General features: G+C 37.4%; 1 protein-coding gene across 1 annotated transcript in view; it reads left to right on the top strand.

The window, feature by feature from the left end:
- LOC102230362 (myosin-9-like) overlaps positions 1-21,245 on the top strand; it is a 39,335-nt gene that overhangs the window by 14,595 nt on the left and 3,495 nt on the right. Inside the window, exons 12-38 of the mRNA XM_023333541.1 lie at positions 969-1,064; positions 1,146-1,222; positions 1,302-1,496; positions 4,123-4,296; positions 4,399-4,572; positions 5,657-5,771; positions 6,444-6,628; positions 6,727-6,848; positions 8,171-8,240; positions 8,323-8,483; positions 8,582-8,690; positions 9,946-10,077; positions 10,166-10,372; positions 11,171-11,308; positions 11,406-11,529; positions 12,444-12,615; positions 12,697-12,909; positions 13,562-13,706; positions 13,798-14,004; positions 15,145-15,249; positions 15,677-15,829; positions 16,370-16,618; positions 17,068-17,280; positions 17,358-17,570; positions 18,554-18,715; positions 18,788-18,916; positions 20,261-20,349. Of these exons, the coding sequence (XP_023189309.1) occupies positions 969-1,064; positions 1,146-1,222; positions 1,302-1,496; positions 4,123-4,296; positions 4,399-4,572; positions 5,657-5,771; positions 6,444-6,628; positions 6,727-6,848; positions 8,171-8,240; positions 8,323-8,483; positions 8,582-8,690; positions 9,946-10,077; positions 10,166-10,372; positions 11,171-11,308; positions 11,406-11,529; positions 12,444-12,615; positions 12,697-12,909; positions 13,562-13,706; positions 13,798-14,004; positions 15,145-15,249; positions 15,677-15,829; positions 16,370-16,618; positions 17,068-17,280; positions 17,358-17,570; positions 18,554-18,715; positions 18,788-18,916; positions 20,261-20,349 (4,129 nt within the window). The remainder of the gene's footprint in view (positions 1-968; positions 1,065-1,145; positions 1,223-1,301; positions 1,497-4,122; positions 4,297-4,398; positions 4,573-5,656; positions 5,772-6,443; positions 6,629-6,726; positions 6,849-8,170; positions 8,241-8,322; positions 8,484-8,581; positions 8,691-9,945; positions 10,078-10,165; positions 10,373-11,170; positions 11,309-11,405; positions 11,530-12,443; positions 12,616-12,696; positions 12,910-13,561; positions 13,707-13,797; positions 14,005-15,144; positions 15,250-15,676; positions 15,830-16,369; positions 16,619-17,067; positions 17,281-17,357; positions 17,571-18,553; positions 18,716-18,787; positions 18,917-20,260; positions 20,350-21,245) is intronic.

Here is a 21,245-nt window from a genome sequence, read left to right as displayed (position 1 = left end):
CAAATTCTGGCATTTTAAAGACAAATATTGATTACAAAATGACGCCTTCAAACAAAAGCAACACCTTTTCAAATCAATTTTCAATATTGAACTTTGCGTAAAAGTAATATTTACAGATCCAGCAGATGGAACAACAAAACTGCCTCGTACATCTTTGATTTAACCCTTTCATGCATAACGGTCACTGCAGTGGACAGCTATCAAGCAGCCATTTTTATGTTATAAATGCACACAGACCACTGAAGTGGACCATTAGTGTCCACTGCCCACTACTGGCCATCCACTGCAAGTGCAACAAATTTTTGTTAAATCCAACATGACAGACAGATGAAAAAGCAACTCGGGAATATTTAGTCCCTCCTTCTATTCTCGCAGGTAAAAATATTGTGACATCAAGTAACCCCTAAAGGCTAATACTACTGATGTAGTTTCCAAATAACGACTTTGTATTTGGGGAAAATTACAACTGATCACCTAGAGAAAAAAATCCCAAATATTTTTTTACATTATTTTCTGTCAGAAACACTTTGGGGGGGGAAATCCTGACATAAAGGATCATAATCAATGCATGAGATGGTTAAAATGTTTACTTTTCATTGAAGTATTTTGAGTATCAAGAAATTTTACTCGAGTAGCAATAGTTACTCAATGAGTCCAAGTTTATTTAAACCGCCTTGTTGTTGAAATGTGCTATATAAAGTGATTTACATAATCAAAACACAATAAACTTATGTAGTCAACAGGTGTGAAAAACGGATATTACATTTTGTCAAATGCCATTGCTGAAATTCATACATATCAGTTAACTAGTTCATAATAAAATTACATATTACTGGCACAATAAAGGTCAAATAATTTTCAAAAAGTTACTCAAATAGATGTAGCTATTTACTACCCGTGTCTGCTTAATTGTGATTGTATAAGTGGATGTTTTGTAGGGATTACCACGTAGGTTGTTTTGCTCTCAGGTCTGCTGAAGGTGATTTCCGCCGTGCTGCAGCTGGGGAACATGGTGTTCAAGAAGGAGCGCAACTCAGACCAGGCATCCATGCCTGACGACACCGGTACGCCGCAACCTTCACCAGATTTTATCCATTTTATTCTCAAAGCTCATCCTGCCATGTCTGCCATTATTTCTCTCCCAGCTGCCCAGAAAGTCTGCCACCTGCTGGGCATCAATGTGACCGACTTCACGAGAGCCATCTTGTCTCCCAGAATCAAGGTCGGCACTGCAGCTTCCTTCGGCGTGACGGAGCGTTGAGGTTCCTCTCTGTGACGTAGGTTTATGGTTTTGTCTTCAGGTTGGTAGGGATTATGTGCAGAAGGCCCAGACCCAGGAGCAGGCGGAGTTCGCTGTTGAGGCGCTGGCCAAAGCTTCGTATGAGAGGATGTTCCGCTGGCTGGTGATGAGGATCAACAAGGCTCTGGACAAGACGAAGAGGCAGGGAGCGTCCTTCATCGGCATCCTCGACATCGCTGGATTTGAGATCTTTGAAGTAATTACCTGACAAGTACACTTAATTTTTCTTTGTCAGTGTGAATAAGGGCTGCAACTAATCAGTTATCTGAATAAAGACATTAGTACATTATTCTATATTTAACAATATAAATGCAGAAAAAATACAAATTTCTTTTTACCTTGCATGCAACAACATGGCATTCCTTTGTATGCCAGATTATTTTAGGAAAGGAGGTAAAAACTTGACTTATTAGGGCTGATCTGTTTTTAGCTTGATCAATTAAGCAGATTAAAAAGCATCTTAATAGAATATTTTTTTAGTTTTCACATAATGTGAGGTAGGGTAGAACTATTACTAACAAATCATATTAAATGCAAAATGTTTCTGCAGTTCAATTTAACAGAAAATGTAACATGAATATGCGTTAATGCCGACTCAAAAGCAGATTTGGGTGCATCATATTAATCAACTTTAATTAAGTGCAGCAATAATTTAAGTTGAATAAACTAATGTTCTAGATTCAGACTTTTTATAGATTCCTGTCTATAAAAACCAGACTAATTTATCATTAAATGTTATGTGCTTAGTTTGTCTTGCAGGAAAACATTGATCTTTTTACATGCTTTAACCTCGGGAGGATGAATATTCATGACCTGCAAGTATTTTCAACTTGGCAATTTTTGGTCCACATGGCGAAAAACTGGATCTCTGTCTTAATTCTTCCCAGATGTAATCGTAATGTTTTGTTTAGTAACAGCAAAGCTGTAATGCAGGTCTTGCCTCACATGCAAACTATAAACAAACATTTGCAAATAAGATGGTGTTGCTCCCACCTGCAGCCTAAACAACAGGAGTCGGTCCCTGAAGCTACTGTTTACCAATGCAACGGAGAAAAGAAAAACAACTTCAGCCTTCATTTTTGTGCAACAATAACAAAGAAATAATTTCTGGTAATTTCTCTGCAGTGAATCAGAGCACTCAAATCTATTATTTTAAACTGCTACAGTCAAACTTTCAGATTTCTAGATTGGCTGCACTTTTTTTTTTTTTTTAACTGAAGTAAATCAACATGAAGGTCATGCAAAATGAGTAAACAGTCGAAGTCTTTGATCTTTTGACCTGGATGCTGGTTAAACATGGAGTTGTGTGACTGCCTGGTCCAAGCCTATTTGCTTTATGATCTAAAAATGTTTTCCCACAGCTCAGTTGGATAAAATGGCTTCATGTTAACAAGACTGCAGCTTGTTAACCTGCATGATAAAAAAAAAACCTCAACCATCTTCACCCAAATTCAACTATCTGGTGTCATTTAATTCATTTCTTCTGAATCTATTAAAAACAAAAAAACATGTTTAGTGGTTTGGTGGGACACAAATGTTCATGCAGTCTAAACTTGAACAGAAAGCTGTAGGGCTACAGCTAACAATTATTTTAGTAATGAATTAATCTATCAATTCTGATGATTAATCAGATTAAAAAAGTTTCTCATTCTGTAATTTGTTTTTCATTTAAACCTTTTTAAACATGCAAACAATTAAATTCTTAAAAATAAAACATTTAAAATGGCATTTATTTAGTGAACACTTGATCATTTACATACATATATATATATATATATATATATATATATATATATATATATATATACAGTACTGACCAAAAGTTTGGACACACCTTTCTAATTCAATGGGTTTTCTTTATTTTCATGACTATTTATAAGGCAAGAAATCCCACTTATTAACCTGACAGGGCACACCTATGAAGTGAAAACCATTTCAGGTGACTACCTCTTGAAGCTCATCAAGAAAATGCAGAGTGTGTGCAAAGCAGTAATCACAGCAAAAGGTTGCTACTTTGAAGAAACTAGAATATAAGGGGTATTTTCAGTTGTTTTACACTTTTTTGTTTAGTGCATATTTCCACATGTGTTATTCATAGTTTTGATGCCTTCAGTGTGAATCTACAATGTCAATAGTCATGAAAATAAAGGAAACTCATTGAATTAAAAGGTGTGTCCAAACTTTTGGTCTGTACTGTATATATATATATATATATATATATATATATATATATATATATATATATATATATATGTATATATATATATATGTATATATATATATATATATACACTCACACACAGTTTGGTCTTAGTTACTTCTCAGACTGTTTTTCCAGCATATGGCCTTTTTAGTGTCTGAAATGATTGCCAATCAAGTAATCCATTAATGGTGCGTTCACCACAAAGCGGGTTTTGAGCTTCAGGTGTGTCTAGTTTACATTCAGAGTTGAGGTGCATCGAGGGCCCTTCACTGTGCCTTTTATGTCCAATGCGGCACAATTTGAACCGTTTTGATGCGTCAAGAGTGAATGGCAACCAGACGTGCCTGACGTGTGAAACGCGAGGTGTAGAGCAAAATGTCAAGTGTCTGCATTCAAAGTGCAAACTTGAAGCATCGGACGCATTTTTGATGCGCTCAACAAGTTTGGTGTGAGCGCACCAAAATAAGTTAATCTGATTAATCATCCCAGCCCTAGAAGGATGAATCCTGTTCACTTTCATATTGACCTGTTTTCACAAAGTATGGGGAAAATATTTTTTTCTTATTGTACTATAAGCCCGCAGCCCAATTGAGATAACCTACTTAATTCCTTCCGGCAGCTGAATTCCTTCGAGCAGCTCTGCATCAACTACACCAATGAGAAGCTGCAGCAGCTCTTCAACCACACCATGTTCATCCTGGAGCAGGAGGAGTACCAGAGGGAGGGCATCGAGTGGAGCTTCATCGACTTCGGCCTGGACCTGCAGCCTTGCATCGACCTCATAGAAAAACCCGTACGACTTTTCTGCCTGAAATCAAATTAACTGCACAGCTGCTTTCAGTAGAAACCACAGCATGTATAGCGGTGGTAAAGATTCCTCTCTGTTTTGTCCCAGAATGGTCCTCCTGGTGTCCTGGCCCTGTTGGACGAAGAGTGCTGGTTCCCTAAAGCCACCGACAAGACGTTTGTGGAGAAACTGGCTCAGGAGCAGGGAACTAATCCGAAGTTTGTTAAACCCAAGAAACTCAAAGATGATGCCGATTTCTGCATTATTCACTACGCAGGAAAGGTTTGATCATACATCTGTTCTTGTTTCACCAAATATTTAGCTGAAGATGAGCAAACTTGACACAGAAGCCTAAAAATAAACCTTTTTAGATTAGATAAATTCATCAAATTGGCGTAAAAGGGGCCTATTGCACAAAATTCACTTTTTTCATGTTTTTGTTTTTCCGATTCGGTTTAAGCTTCTCCTAAAAACAGCCATAGTGTTTAAAGAAAACAGAAGTTTTTTTAGTGCCTGGAAAATGAGTCATTTCGAAAACCTCCCAATTTAGTCTCAAATGATGAGCACTGCGCCATTACTTGGCAACCTCAGTGAAGGCCAGCCTGTCACCTAGCAACCAAGCAGAGTTCCAGAATGTTTGGTCAGCTGGTCTTACTGCTGCACGTGCTGTACAATGGCTGCTAGAAAAGAAAAGTGTTTAGTTGTCGACTTGCCATCCAGAAACCACTTGCTGCATTCTTGTTGGTTGTGCAGAAGGCTCCACTTCTGCTTTTCATGGATGGATGGTTGTATAATAGACATCTGTTTTCAATTGCAAATGAAAACATTAAGTTGGGAGCATTTCCAGCAGCAGCTTATTTAGATTTAAAGTGACATGAGACCCTAAAACGGCTCATTCTGAAAGGATTTCAAAATGGGCAGAACTGAGCAGACTGAAATCCAATTATCCAAGACTAATTTTGTGCAAAAAATGTAATGAATCTATTTTGTTTAGCTCATAGACCTATCCTAACCTATTCAAGAAAGCATAATAGGTCACCTTTGACCCACATTTAACACTTCAAGAACTGCATCACCACTTCAGTCGACAGATTTCTTTTCAAAGTCTTTATTTAGATGTTGAATAATTAGTCTCCTTGCAGCTCATGTACAAACAGAAAAGCAAGTCGGACATATTTGATCTCTTGGTTGCAGAGGTTGACAAACTTGATCTATCCTGGATCCTCGTAGTTCCTTTATTTTTTTGCATATTCTGATAACCGTTCATGACTTCTCGCCCACAGAGAGAGGATTTATTGATTTAATGTCAGCAGCTGACTGGAGGGATGAAGATGATCTCTTTTAACTCCAAACGTTTTCTCTGCAGGTGGATTACAAGGCAAACGAATGGTTGATGAAAAACATGGACCCTCTGAATGAGTGTGTGGCCACCCTGCTAAACCAGTCCACTGACAAGTTTATTGGTGACCTCTGGAGAGACGGTAAGCTGAGCGAAACGCCTCATTGTTTTGACTTAAAAGCTGCACATTAAGTGAACTTCAGACCTTTTAGTTTAAGGACTCTGGAGTATGCTGAAAATGTTAACTGGTCAATTTTTAAAAAGTTAGCTCGTCTCCTTTTGCTGCACATTGCAAGTCGGCAAAGACAAATTTAACTGCTTGGAAATATGTGTAAATGCAAAAATAATTGTTCTTGTGGAAGCTAAATACTAACTTAACCCTATATCGACTTTTTTTTAAAGATAAAATGTATAAATTAGTCCATAAGGGTAAAATCTTTTATTTCTGTGCAAATTGACATTTTTGTGTAAATTTGTTTATTCTGCAATAGTTGGGCTGAAATCTGTCTCAGTGCTGCCCCCATTAGGTTGGCGGGGGAACTGCAGTTGAACTTTCTAATTGGTTACAACTTGGTACAACAACATCACATACACTCGTTTGGGTAAAAAAAACCATCTGTCAGTTACTGCACAGCGATTAGTGCTTCACAAGTTCCTAATCTCTCCAATAACTCAGGAAAAAATGGCTACATTTGTCACTAACCACTTTAAAGGATAAATAAATAAAAAAGGTGTTTTATTCCTTAATGTGTAAGGAAGAGAAAGTGAAACTTTGCATTTATTTATATTTTTGCATGTCCTTGTGATTTCCCAGTGGACCGCATCGTTGGCCTGGATAAGGTTGCAGGAATGGCCGACTCGGGGCCCTTTAAGACCCGTAAAGGCATGTTCCGCACGGTCGGCCAGCTGTACAAGGAGCAGCTGGGGAACCTCATGACCACGCTCAGGAACACCAACCCCAACTTTGTGCGCTGCATCATCCCTAACCACGAGAAGAAGGTACGACGTTGCCGCTTTTGCAATTCTCCAGGTGTTGCACTAGTGATTACGCACAAATCCAAGTCCAGTTGTGATCTGTGATTTTCATGTTTTGTCAGGCTGGTAAACTGGACGCTCACCTGGTTCTGGATCAGCTGAGTTGTAACGGAGTCTTGGAGGGAATTCGTATTTGCAGACAGGGCTTCCCCAACCGGATCGTCTTCCAGGAGTTCAGACAGAGGTGATGCTTTGTAAATTTACTTTAATATGTTGACTCATTTATCATTCGACATGTTTATTGTTTTGGTGTATATTCAGGGTTAGGTTGTGAATGTCTGTGTGATGTAACTTAAAAATAAAATTTATTTTTTTCATACTATATCTGATTTTAATATATATTTTTTCTTGCATGTTTTGCCTCCTCAAAAACAATTGCAAACAAAATATTTTCAAAAAAGTGACTTATTTCAATCACCCCTTCTGTGAGGCATATTGGGTGTAATACTGGACAATATGGCATTTGGACCAGACTAAGAATTTATATTACTAGAATAAAATCATATTGTCAGAGTAAAGATACAATTAAGATGTTCTGGTAAAATTATAAGTCCTCATTAATGAGGGTAAAAAAAACTTTGAGATCAGATGTGACCAGCTCAGTCCATTGTTGTTGTTAGGTTTTTTTTTATTAAATAGAAACGGTTGCTTTTTCAATTGTTTCAAAGTCTTTCCACTGATAATTATCTGTAAAACCAACCCTGGTATTGGTTACAATAAAGCTTCTGTTTATTTATTGAAACTGGTCAAAGTATAATGTCACAAGATGCTAAACATTCGTCAGTTTTCATAAAATTACTACTTCATTCTCCTAATGTAGCGACGTGTCACGATATAAACATTTCATATCAATTTATCTATAATTATTGATTCGTTTTTTGCTTTAAATATATAAAATTCTGCCAATTGGTGGTTGTCTTATCCAGTTTTCACTCCATGCGGGTTATTTTTAAGCAGTTATGAGGCAAAACATTAAACTGCTGCTGGGCAAGTTACTCAACTGGTCGCTAGGTAACCAAGGAGTGAGAGAGTTGCTAGGTAACCAAAGAGTGAGTGACTGAGGTGATTCCACCAACCATACTTGGCTAGCTGAGAGATGTTGAAATTATTAAATTCTCTATTATCTATTGGTATTGATCACATGTCTATTTCGATACATATTGATTTATTGGCCAGCCATATGTTCTTGTAATAAGACTTTATTCTTGTAATTAAAAAATAAAAACAAATCTTAGTTTTGACCTAATATTCTGCCGTAGAGGTGACCTGAATTCAAAATAAAAACAGAAGCTTGTCAAACAAGATGGCAGCTCTGGCCACACTGAAATCTCTCTGAACTATGGAAACCCAGGGAGTGCAATGGTGGGGGGAAAAAAATCCAGATTTTCCAAAAATTTAATCTTCAAAACCCCCAAAATTTTACTAATTTATCAAATATGCTAGTATTTATCAAAATGCACATCTGAAATGGCTTCCTTGAAGATTCTGGTTGTTTTTGTGTTTCAGGTATGAAATCCTCACTCCAAATGCCATCCCAAAGGGGTTCATGGATGGAAAGCAAGCCTGTGTGCTCATGGTAATGTTTTCAGCTTCAGATGTCGGCGGTTTATTAAAATGTCATCAGTTAGCTCATGCTCCATGCATCCTGATTCAAACAGATTAAAGCCTTGGAGCTGGACCCTAATTTGTACCGAATCGGCCAAAGTAAAGTGTTCTTCCGAGCTGGAGTCTTGGCCCACCTGGAGGAGGAGAGAGACTTGAAGATCACTGACGTGATCATGAGTTTCCAGGCCTGGTGCAGAGGATATGTAGCCCGAAAGTAAGAAAACATTGATATTTAAACTGTAACCCTTTGCACACTTCTGCTTTCTAACGTTCTACTGAACAATAACTTCATGTTTCTGCTTGTAATCCCAGAGCCTTCGCTAAGCGACAGCAGCAACTGACTGCCATGAAAGTCATCCAGCGAAACTGTGCAGCTTACCTCAAACTCAGGAACTGGAAGTGGTGGAGGCTTTTCACCAAGGTGAGATCAATGGAAACGGTTCAGTACCGTAAAATATAATTCAACCAGCACATCACCAAACATCTGGATCATTAGCGAAATCTGGACCGCAGCTTCCACTTTATGGCAGTTTTTAAAACTCTTTTCAAATTGTGCATCAAACATCCAAAATAAGCAGCAGATTTTGCTGGACGATGACTTGTCCCAGAAATTATTGCGATAAACGATAATTCTGGTTTTGAGACCTTCTTCCAAGTAGAATAATGCAAGTTTGTTTTCTCAAAGATCAACAAACTCTTATTTTGAATGTTTAAAATGTCTTGCTGTTCCAGTGTTAGTGGTTGTTTAGAAAATTAAACACAACAACCAAAAACAATCAATTAAATGGGAAAAAAGCTTTACACAACTGAAACCATAAATGAAATTTATTATAAAGCAGTTTAGTTTTTATTAGTGTCAGAAAAAATGTGGGAGAAAAAATGAGGCATATTAAAAAAAACAACACATTGTCACTTAAAGGTCCAAGATATTTTATTTTTTGTCAGTTGTGATCATTTGTCTTTAGGATTTTAACTGCAAAAACTAATTTTCTTCCTGCTAAATAAACGACAAACTCAACTCACAATATTTTAATGAAATAAGCAAAGCAATCAGATTTTTGTAAATTATTGTAGAGGTTAAACAAAGGGTCTTGTAGATTTGCCCAATTTAAAAGAAGACAACAAACATATCCTACATTTTCCAGCTTGATGATATTTTACTAGATGTGTTTTTGTCTTTTCAGCAACAAGAAACGGATTTTGTTTTATTTTTTCATCTGAATTTTAGTAAAAGTCACTGAATGTTTTTGGTAGCTATTAATAAATTACATTAAATTGAAAACAAAAACCTGGATGAATATTTGTGTTGCACTTTACATTTAGCATTTTTAAAATTTTTATAGTATTTTTTAACAGCCTGCCATCAGTGAAAAACTTTTAATTTAGACTATCCTTGAATAGTAATCAAGGACCACAAAAAATTGGTCTGAGTACTGCAAATGGCCCCTGAACCACATTTTGGACACCCCTGACTTGGATGTTTGTTTTAGGAAGATGACGAAAAGCAAAATGAGAAATGGATACAGTTCACTTTGCTCTGAACAAGCGTGTTAGGATCAGGGCTTGGGTGTTAAAAATCTAGACATTTAAAGTGTGCAATACTCAAACTGAATTTTTTTTATGACCCTGTATTGCGTAAACTATAAATTTTTAAAGTTTTAAATTTTCCTCTCCAGGTGAAGCCTCTGCTGCAAGTGTCTCGGCAGGAGGAGGAGATGCTGGCTAAGGAAGAGGAGCTGCTCAAGGTGAAGGAGAAACAAATCCAAGTTGAGGAACAGCTCAAAGAATTCGAGGCGAAGCAGCAACAGGTGAGTCTTTGCAATAGATTGAAGTTTATTTTTTAATTCAGAAGAGCTTGTGAGCCTTTAGCTGTCTGTCTGACTTGGCTCTGTGCAGCTGAGTGCAGAGAAGCAGGCCCTGCAGGAGCAGCTGCACGCAGAGACGGAGCTGTGCGCCGAGGCTGAAGAGATGAGAGCCCGCCTGGCCGCCAGGAAGCAGGAGCTGGAGGAGATCCTGCATGACATGGAGTCCCGGCTGGAGGAAGAGGAGGAGAGGGTCACGCAGATGCAAACGGAGAAGAAAAAGATGCAACAGAACATCACGGTCAGTCAACTGTGGAATGCATGCTACCCCTTTATGTGTAGGGCTGCAATTAACAATTATTTTAGTCATTCTGAGAATCAATTCTAGTCTTTATGTAATATTACAAGTACATTAAACAATGCAAATAAACAAATAATTGAGCTCCTTTATAAAATAAAAACATTGTATTGCCTATAGTGTTTACTTGATCATTTGTAGCAAAAGATGCATCTACAGCTAAAAAATATTTGTAACATCAACTTGTGAAAATCTGATCTGTTTATTTTGGATCAACTGATTGATAATTGGATAGCAAAAGGTGCATAACCAGAATTTAACCAGGTTAAGCTAAAACTAAACCTCTTAAAGTTCTGAATATAGCATATTTATAAAGGATTTGTTTTATTGAATCCAAAATGTATACATTTGTACAATACTCCACTTAAGTATTGATCGATTACTAAACTGACTATAATTTCATCAGGATTAATTGTTTCAGCATTGTGATTTTTTTTTATTCACCAATTAGTGCATATAAAACTAACAGAAATATTGATCTACAAAATAACAAATAACCAGTTGAATAATAGAACGGACAACAAAAAAAGGAGGTAAACGTTAAAATTGATTTTGAACAGACAAAACACAACATAAAGTGCTGTCACAAATGAAATGATTGTTTAGGATACTTTTTTCTCTTAATTTTGGAAGCTTTCACATTTTTATTTTTCCTTTTGTCTGATATTTCTTGTTTATTTAAAGTGTATTGACTATTTGTGTATTTAAGCATTAACCTTACTGCTGGTTTTGCTCGTCCAGGAGCTGGAGCAGCAACTAGATGAGGAGGAGGCAGCTAGGCAGAAGCTTCAGATGGAGAAAGTCACCACAGATGCCAAACTGAAGAAAATGGAGGAAGACATCATTCTGCTGGACGACCAGAATAGCAAGCTCAACAAGGTTTCTGACTAAACGCCTCCTTCCACGAGAACATGGCGGTTAAAATTATTTCTTTAATCACAGAATAATGGAAACCTCTTTTTACTTGTAACTTCAGGAAAAGAAACTGCTTGAGGAGAGGATCTCTGAGTTTACCATCAATCTGGCTGAGGAGGAGGAGAAGTCAAAAAGCTTGCAGAAGCTCAAGAATAAACACGAAACCATGATCACTGATTTAGAAGGCAAGTGTTGGGGTGCAAACAATTAATTGATTTGTCGAATAACGGTTTATTAGATTAAAATTAGCTCCAATAGATTATCTAATAAAGTCCCGTTAGACCTTCTTCTAGTGTTGTAGTTCGGTCGCCATCCAGCAGAGGGCGCCACTGCTCATCCTTAGGCGGAGCTAGCTGAGACGGGGTGAAAAAATGGCGGCCAAATCACGACGGGAAAGGGAAACGGTCCAAACAGACCGTTCTAGGGTGTAAAATGCACTTTATGCGATTTATTTATTTATTTATTAGCTATAAACACTCGACAAACTCCTTAAGCTATTACTTTATTAGCGCTCATTTAGCCGAACGCTACATGACGGAGCAGCGTCAACTTCTCAGCCAAATATTACTGACGTGATGACGAAAAAACAGCTGGAATAATGCAGAAAAATGTCAACGTGATGATGGGGGAGGGGCAGCATGATGCCAATAAGTTGAGGTCGATTTCGAAGATCGTTCTGAGTTAAAACACTTAATGGAGCGAAGTTTTAATGTCCTTTAAGAACAAAAACTGACAGTATTCTGTGTGAACTGCTCTCTGTTCATGAACAATTAAGTTGTTTTCTTTTGTTCTAGTTTTTATGTCCAATTTTAATAATGTAAATACCACACATTTGTTTGTTCAGCCATTATTTAGTACAGCTGACACAAAATTATGTTGCCACCTATTTTTAAAATTTGGGATATGATTAAGTTACCTCTTTAAGATATGGAAAGACTTTAATCTCTTGATTTAAAACTCTTGGCCACTTGTCAATCATGATTTGATTAAGATTAATCAACTTTCAAATAAACTAAACTTTCTAGTTAGAGATTTTTTTATTTTTTATTGTTAGTTGCTTTATGTTTTCCATCACGTTTTGTTTTTTAATTATGTTCAGATCGTTTGAGGAAAGAGGAGAAAATGCGGCAGGAGCTGGAGAAAAACCGCCGTAAGCTTGAGGGAGACTCCACTGAGCTCCATGACCAGATCGCAGACCTGCAGGCCCAGATCGCCGAGCTCCGGGCTCAGCTGGCGAAGAAGGAAGAGGAACTCCTGGCTGCGTTAGCCAGGTTGGACCCTAAATTTTCACTATAGCAAACTGTAAATCTGCAGCTTTTTAAATTAACCCTGCTTTGTCGTTACATCACCAGAATCGAGGAGGAGGCTGCGGCGAAGAACACGGCCCAGAAGAAGATCAGGGAGCTGGAGGCGCAGATCTCCGAGCTGCAGGAGGACCTGGAGCTGGAGCGGCAGGCCCGATCCAAGGCCGAGAAACAGCGCCGGGACCTGGGAGAGGAGCTGGAGGCACTGAAGACGGAGCTGGAGGACACGCTGGACACCACAGCTGCTCATGTGGAGCTCAGGTAATCGGACAGTGTGTACACAAGCATGATTGATGGCGCTAAGGCCTGGTTCTGATTAGTTTTTTCAGAATGATCTTTGGATTTCTGTAGTAACCACCAAGAGAAAGAAGAGGACCTTAATATTTTTCAGATTTGTCTTATACCATGCCGTCATGAAATAGTGATGGTTTGTAATGTGACAATTAAAAAAAAAAACTTGCAACTTTTTTGTGATTGTGGAAATTCCCGTAAAATCAAAAGACCACTCTACACAATATATATGTATATTTTCAAGCTAATCCATAATTGTCAGTACATTGCCAATTTTACACAAAACTGGTCAAAATCATTGGATTTAAGTGACTAACTCCCACCTGCAAGTGGCAGTATTTGATACACATGTACAGTCGTATATAAGTGCAAATATTGCAAAATTTCAAAACTGGCATCACAAAATCTGCATTTTTGATTGTAAAAATGTCACATACAAACATAAAATCTTGGCAGGGCTGATCGGTGTGAAATGATATTCCATATTTAATTCTGAGAAGTACTTATAGATAGTTTAGACATTTTTTGAGTTTTAAATATACAATATACATTTTGGTACAACCGGTCATTTGAAAACATTTATCTTGATCCAAATTGAAAATGAGCTTGACCCCTGCTTCAGGGCCAAGCGTGAGAGTGAAGTCGCTCAGCTGAAGAAGACTCTGGAGGACGAAGCAAAGACTCACGAGCAGCAGATGGCCGACATGAGGCAAAAACACAACCAGGCGTTTGAAGAGCTTAACGAACAACTGGACCAGGCCAAGAAGGTAAGAATCACAGCGACTCGAGGAGGAAAGCTGCCACCAAACATTTCAAAAACAGACCTCAGTAACCTGAGTAGCTTCTTCCTCTCTGCAGAACAAGATGTCGATGGAGAAAGCCAAGCAGGCCCTGGAGAGCGAGTGGAACGAGCTGCAGATCGAGATGAAGAATCTGACCCAAAGCAAAGGCGACTCTGAACACCGACGCAAGAAGGCCGAGGCGCAGGTCCAGGAGCTGCAGATCAAATTTGGAGAAAGTGAGCGACAGAGGCAGGAGCTCGCCGATAAGATGACCAAGATGCAGGTATGAGTTGAGATAGAGCGAGATATTTACTATAAGTAGGTTAAACCAAAGGTTCACAAACTTGCACAAACAATGCTGCAAAATATGTAAAGAACGTTGAACTTTACTTTGTTTTTTTCCCTCACTTTTATTCCCTATTCAATTATTATTACATTCATTTAGCATAAATGCTGCATCATACCTTCTGATTTTAGTTGGTAATGAGTTCTGTGGTGGAAAATATGAAGTTATATATTAATTTGATTTGTTAATTTGAACATTGTCACGTTCCTAAAATAATGGCCTACGTAATTTTTTTTTTGCCTAACCAAATTTTGGCAATAAAAAGTTTTTTTTTTTTTGTTTGTTTTTTTAAAAATGTTATTTCTTTATTTTTGTTTATTTATTTATCTTTAAAAATCACTTTTGGTTAAAAACAATTTCTTGGACCATTATTCTAGGAATGGGACAATATATTACTAAATAAAATTTTCTACCACAATCCCCTCTAAGAGAATATGCAATATTCTCATATTAATCCCATCAGTTTTTATTTAATCTCAAGTTTTTGTTTTGTTTTGTTTTTCGGCAATGGCTTTTCCTTCTTTTTCTTGTCAAAGTTTTCCATTTCAAGCTAAGTTAGCTTCTGGAACAAAGCAACTTGATAAATTTCCCCTCTGGGACAATAAAGGCCATTTCTGTCTTTTATCCCCAATTACAAATTGTAATTGGTTGATCCTAAGAATACGGAGAGATTTTTGGGGACTTTTGATGCTGAACTGATGAAGCTGTAAGATGATCTGTGGAAGAGTGTAATAAATCTCCACCCACCGTGGCCTGCAGCAAAGGGACACGTCTCTGAGAGTTATTTCTTATCTATAATATATAATTAAGAGTTTAGCACCTTTCGACTCGCCAGCATGACATCTTCAATAAGTTATTTTGACTTATACTTTACAATAATAATTGAAAAACGCATTTAATTTTTTTTTATAAATGTAAATGATTCATGATTAGAAAATTTATAGGATTCCTTATTTTTTCATGTTCCCTCCAACTCTCTGGTCTCCAATTGAAAAACACTTAAAATTAAATTAATATGCACTTCAAACATTTGTTTTAATCAGAAAAGGGGATTTTAACGTTTTTAATTTCTTGCAGCATGAGCTGGACAGCATCAACGGGCTTCTGAGTGCAGCTGAGGGCAAAAACATCAAATCCAGCAAAGACCTTTCTACAGTGGAGTCTCAGCTGCAGGACGCTCAGGTACGGCTACTGCTTGAGTTCCTGAAAACGTGTTTCTAAGGTCTGACTTCTCATTTAAAGCATCATTAAGCTGTGGGGGGGAAATCCTGTTTTTAAAATTCAATCACTGTTATTTTTAGTTAAATATACTTTTAAGGAGATGCCATAGAAAATACTGGGTTGCTGTGTACTTCCTGTCAGATGGCTGAAAGAAGGCAACACTTTTGTTGCTTAGCAGACAAACTTGGCAAACCTTAGCCTAGCGCTGATGGTACTGTTGGTATTATCTAGTATTTTTGTTTTCTACCCTTGTTTTGAAATTGAAAATTTTTATTTATCTCTTTTGTCTAGAATATTTAAAATCAGCAGAATCCTTGTAAAAGAAACTCAAAGGTTTCACCCATCTTCAGTTTTCTGAACTTGTGATCTTTAATTTTCTGAACTCCAGGGGCTTCTCCAAGAGGAAACTCGACAGAAACTCTCCCTCACCTCCCGCCTGAAGCAGATGGAGGACGAGCAGAATAACCTGCGGGAGATGCTGGAGGAAGAGGAGGAGAGCAAGAAGAACATGGAGAGGCAGGTTGCCTCTCTGCAGACCCAGGTTTGTCCACAGAGCCGCTCCATCATGATCTTGATACAGAAGATATGACGGGGTAAAAGGCCAATTGTAGAAAAACTCAGAATTCTGCAAAAAAAAATGTTTACATTTTTTGCTTTTATTTTTTTCAGTTGCCCTAATCGTCTTTCTCCAGTGGTATATTGTAGACAGAAAAGTACATTTCTGCCAAAAAGTTCAGAAATGGAGATTAATTTTACATATTTTATAGAAAAAACGTAGAAAGGTAAAAAAAATTGACTTTTCAAGCTCAGAAAATGTCTGTTTTTTTTCTAGAAAATGTCAAATTTAATCTAAATAAATTTACATTTTTTGGCCTTTGGAGCTCAAAAGTATTTTTTTTTTTTTAGAAACAAAATACTCTAGACAATTTCTGAGACTATTCAGACTTTTTTGTTGCAGAATTCTGACTTGAATTTTCTGAGCTTAAAAGTCAGAATTTTAAGTCTTTTTCTTTTTCAGTGGCCCTAATCCTCTTCTGTACAAAAGGCCTAAAACTTACCAACATTTTTTCTTATTCTTTAGCTGGCTGAGGTGAAGAAGAAGGTGGAACATGAGGCCGTTTCGCTGGAGGGAGCTGAGGAAAGTCGCAAGAAGCTCCAGAGGGAGATGGACAACATCGTTCAGCAGCTGGAGGAGAAGACGTCCGCCTACGACAAACTGGACAAGACAAAGACCCGTCTGCAGCAGGAGCTGGACGATCTGCTGGTGGACCAGGACCATCTGAGGCAGATCGTCTCCAACCTGGAGAAGAAGCAGAAGAAGTTTGACCAGGTAACGTGTCGAGTGAGGCTTTAGGAGCAAAATTTATGTTTGACTGGAAGAAAAAACCTCTTTAAGTAAACTTTACGAAATGTAGAAAATGGATAAAGGCAGAAACGTAAACATTTAAAGAGTAACTAACACTAAATAACATATTTAGACAGTTTAACAGCAAAAAAAAAGTTGATTTGGAGCTTAGTTGCATTTTAAGAATGGGAAAAACCATATTTTACACAACATCCATAATTTGATTTAAAAAAAACATACTTTTATACTCCACAGAACAGCTGGATTTGTACTGGGATTAAATCACACATAGATGGTGACTTTTGAGGATATTTCTGAAAATTTTGTACTGGATTTCATTTTGGGTGTCTGAGTAAAGGAGGTTGAATAAAAAGGGATGACGTGCATTTTAAAAAAATAATGTAAACATACTCCGAATTCGTCTTGCTGTTTAGATGTTGGCAGAGGAGAAAGCCATCTCCACTCGGTATGCTGAGGAGCGCGACAAAGCCGAGGCTGAAGCCAGGGAGAAGGAGACGCGAGCTCTCAACCTGGCCCGCGAGCTCGACACCATGACGGGCCTGAAGAACGAGCTGGACCGCGCAAACAAGCTGCTGAAAGCAGAGATGGAAAACCTGGTCTCCTCTAAGGACGATGTCGGCAAGAACGTAAGTTCAGCTGGCTCCGCGAACTTCTGCAACCACGTTTCTCATCGAGGTTGGAGCTCACTGGCAACAATGTGCAGGTCCATGAGCTGGAGAAGTCGAAACGCGCCATGGAGCAGCAGCTGGAGGAGATGAAGCTTCAGCTGGAGGAGCTGGAGGACGAGCTGCAGCTCACAGAGGACGCTAAGCTGCGACTGGAGGTCAACATGCAGGCCATGAAGGCCCAGTTTGACCGAGACCTTCAGGGCAGAGACGAGCAGGGAGAGGAGAGGAGGAAACAACTTGTTAAACAGGTGCAACCATGAGATTTCAGCTGTAAACTTCTTTAAAATGTTGATACAAGCATAAAACTTCATCCTTCAAGTCCTATCTTTTTTTCATATTTCCCATTAGCCACTTGAATGTCAGGATGACTGTCATTTTTCAAGATGGCTGCCATTTTTGAGCCCTTTAAATCAGTCATTGACGTGGAACGTTACCCATTTTCATGATTTGGATGAACTTTCTCGCATTAATTTCGACTTTGGTCATCCTATCCTTACAACTTTAAAGTAAATGATGCATAGCAAAATCAGAAGTGGAAAACTTTTCTGTTTGCGAGTCTCTCACCAGTCATCAACTGGAAGGATGTGACGTAGACTGAGAGACGGTCGTCTTAATGTTTAGTGCAAACTTTTTTGTATAGTGGTTTAGCACTTGATTCCACAAATTTTTATGTTTAGCAATTTAGCATTAGCAGAGCTAAGAATCGTTAACAAATTAGTGGTTTACTGATCCACTGGTGGCAACTGCTGCCATTTTTAGTGCAAACATATATTCTCAATTATATCCATGACGGCCATTTTGAAAAATGTTCACCAGACAAGGATAACGTAAGATAAAGAAAATGTATGTGTTTATCATTTGCCACCAAATACATTCATCTAGTTGGAAATTTTAGTGGAAATCATAATTTATAACCATGGTGGCCATCTTGAAAAATAAACAAATTATCAGCAAATATGTTTTTTTATGTGTCTAATTATATGTAATGTTATAAATATTGGCAAATTTAATGCAAAAATCAACTTTCCTTGATGACCATGGCGGCCATCTTAAATTTAATTTTTCAGGTCCTAATTTATGCCCAGTTTGGATCTCGTATCTACATATGAAAGATTTTGATAAAATATTTAAAAATCTGCTGCCGTGTGAGCTGAAACTGGGGACAAATGGTGGAATTATTCCTTTATTCTCTGTGGTTGCGTTTTGATTAAAACCTGTTTTGCTCTTCGAGGTGCGTGAGATGGAGGTGGAGCTGGAGGACGAACGCAGGCAGCGTTCCCAGGCTCTCTCCGCCAAGAAGAAACTGGAGCTGGACCTGGCGGAGCTGGAAGCTCAGATCGACCAGGCGAACAAAGGACGCGATGACGCTCTGAAGCAGCTGAAGAAGCTCCAGGTAGACGATGTAGAAATGTCTGAGCTGGAAATGGATAAATTGACTATCTGTGATTGACATGGTTCTCTTTAGACCCAGGTGAAAGATCTGCTGAGGGAGTTGGAGGAACTCCGTTTGGCCAGAGACGAGGCCGTCAACGAGGCCAAAGAGACGGAGAGGAAGCTGAAGTCCATGGAGGCCGACGCCCTGCGCTTCCAGGAGGTACGGGTCATAAACGACAATCCTTATCTGAAAATTAAACTCAATTAACAAAGTATTCAGACCCCATGAGCTTTTTCACATTTTAGTCAGATTACAACCACAACCTTCAAGGAGGTGGATGAATTTTATATGGAAGATGAACACAAAGTAGGACAAAACTAATGCACTGGATAAACACAAAATATTAAGTATTTGTGTGCAATTGCCTTATTTCAAGTAACTTTTCAGAACAATTATAGTAGCTTGATTTACGTTTATAATTCCTTAATAATCCAAAGACATTTTGGTTTAAAATATGGAAAATGTTTTTTCTTCCACTGGCAGATTATTTCACTTATGGTACTTTTCCATCAATATTAAGGAAATATTTACTTTAAACAAGTTCATATATTGGGCTGAAGTTACTTGTAAGTTAGTTTTTTGACTTATTTCAAGTTTGATAAGAAATTAGCATTAATGTCTTGAAGACCAAAAATACTTTGCATGTTTTTTTAATTATTTTATTTTATTTTTTCATAAAAATGAAACATGACTTTCCTAATATGTTTAGTTGCTCTTGAATCAAACCTTACTTAATCCTCCTTAAGGGAATTTTTAAAGTTTTCTACATGTTTTAAAGTAAAAGATGTCCTTTAAATATATAGAGACTGACTAAGTTTTTTTTTTTTCCACAATAGGATGGTTTTACAGAAACTACTCATTTTAAAAGAATAAATCTGTATTTTGCTTTTCTGGAATAAGTAATTGAGCATAATGTTTATAAACAGATTGCTTTAAACATAGCTAAACTATCAAACCTTAATAGACAAGATAAGATGCAGTCGGTATTTTTGTGTTTGCATTTTTAAAAATTATTTGACAAAATGGTTTATAGATGGTGCTTTAAACGATCAGCTAAGGCTGCATGAACAGAAAAATGTAATTTGCGATAATTGCAATGCCACCAAAGATTTCATATACTGAGCCGTTCTAATTTCATGCATTGTTTTCATCAATTTCCTGTCCAGTGTAGTGGCAAAGTAAATTTTATCTCACTTAGACATTCACTTTACAAAAAATCCAAAGAAATTTGTTCCCATTTGATCCAATAACAGATATTTCATAAATAGGACAGTTGGCAAAGAAAAACAAGTTGTTTTAAGTTTCTTATGCATTAAATTTCCCCCCAAATGAAAGTTTCTCAAGTTTTGATACATTTTGAGCTTTGCAGTTATGGTGGGAATTTAAAAAAACCTCTAATTTTGACAGAATCGACTACCACACTGCTGGTACTGGTTTACTCCAGCAGCTTGTACAGCATGAAATATTTTCTCCTGAGGTCTTTTTGTGTTTGGTTTCCATCAGGAGCTGGCAACAGCTGACAGGCTGAAGAAGCAGCTTCAGACTGAGAGGGACGAACTCCAGGATGAGATCAACAGCAGCAACACAAAGAAGTAAGAGCACAGACAGGTTTTATTAAATTACTTTTATCTTTTTTGCAACATATTCACAACAGGAAATTGATTTAATCTGCATTAACAGAGGTCTGTGAAAACTATTTACATTTACTTTTTGGAAAATATATAATTGTAGCAGTAGTTTTACGACACCATACTTTTTACTTTTAGTTGAGTAATTTTATTATGAATTATTTCTACTTTTGATTTCTGGGTCCTGGACGCACTGTGAGTAACATCACTGAAAGAACACGTTTTAACCAAAAATGTGCCAGACACGCACCTACAGTTAGAGTGAGACCTCTTGTTTTTACACCAGCTTTGTTTTTCCATCTACTGAGCCTTTGGTGCCATATGGAGGTCAACTGACAATTCAATAAACTGTATATTTTGTCATTAAAAGTTCTTTACCCTGTTGAAACCTACAATGTATTGGGTATTAGGGCCATAGTAAGAAATGTAAATTTACAAGAATAAAGTCATGATATTATTAGAATAAACTTGTTTGTTGTAATATGACTTTATTCTCATAATATTGGCTTTATTCTTGTAATTTTTTTTTCTTGGCATGGCTATAATACTCCATTGTGTAAACATTACCCACTGAAAGTACCTTTAATTACATTTTAAAATGTCATTTTAATTATTTTGTAATTCATTGAATTTTTCACTGTACTATTTTAAAATACCAAACTTTGCACCTATTTTTTTTTTTTCATCCATTTGACATAATTTAAAAAAATCATTTACTCAGTAGCCTTTTTACCAAATTTTTTTCCTGAGTAATTTCTTGGAGGATTATTTTTACTCGCATAAAAATACGATGAAGTGGTGCTACTCTTACTTGAGTACAGTTTGGGGGTGCTCTGCCCACGTGGTTAAAAATAATTTTC

This window comes from Xiphophorus maculatus, chromosome 5, assembly GCF_002775205.1.
Source record: "Xiphophorus maculatus strain JP 163 A chromosome 5, X_maculatus-5.0-male, whole genome shotgun sequence".
NCBI classification, from domain to species: domain Eukaryota; kingdom Metazoa; phylum Chordata; class Actinopteri; order Cyprinodontiformes; family Poeciliidae; genus Xiphophorus; species Xiphophorus maculatus.
This window is presented reverse-complemented; position numbering and strand designations above follow the sequence as displayed.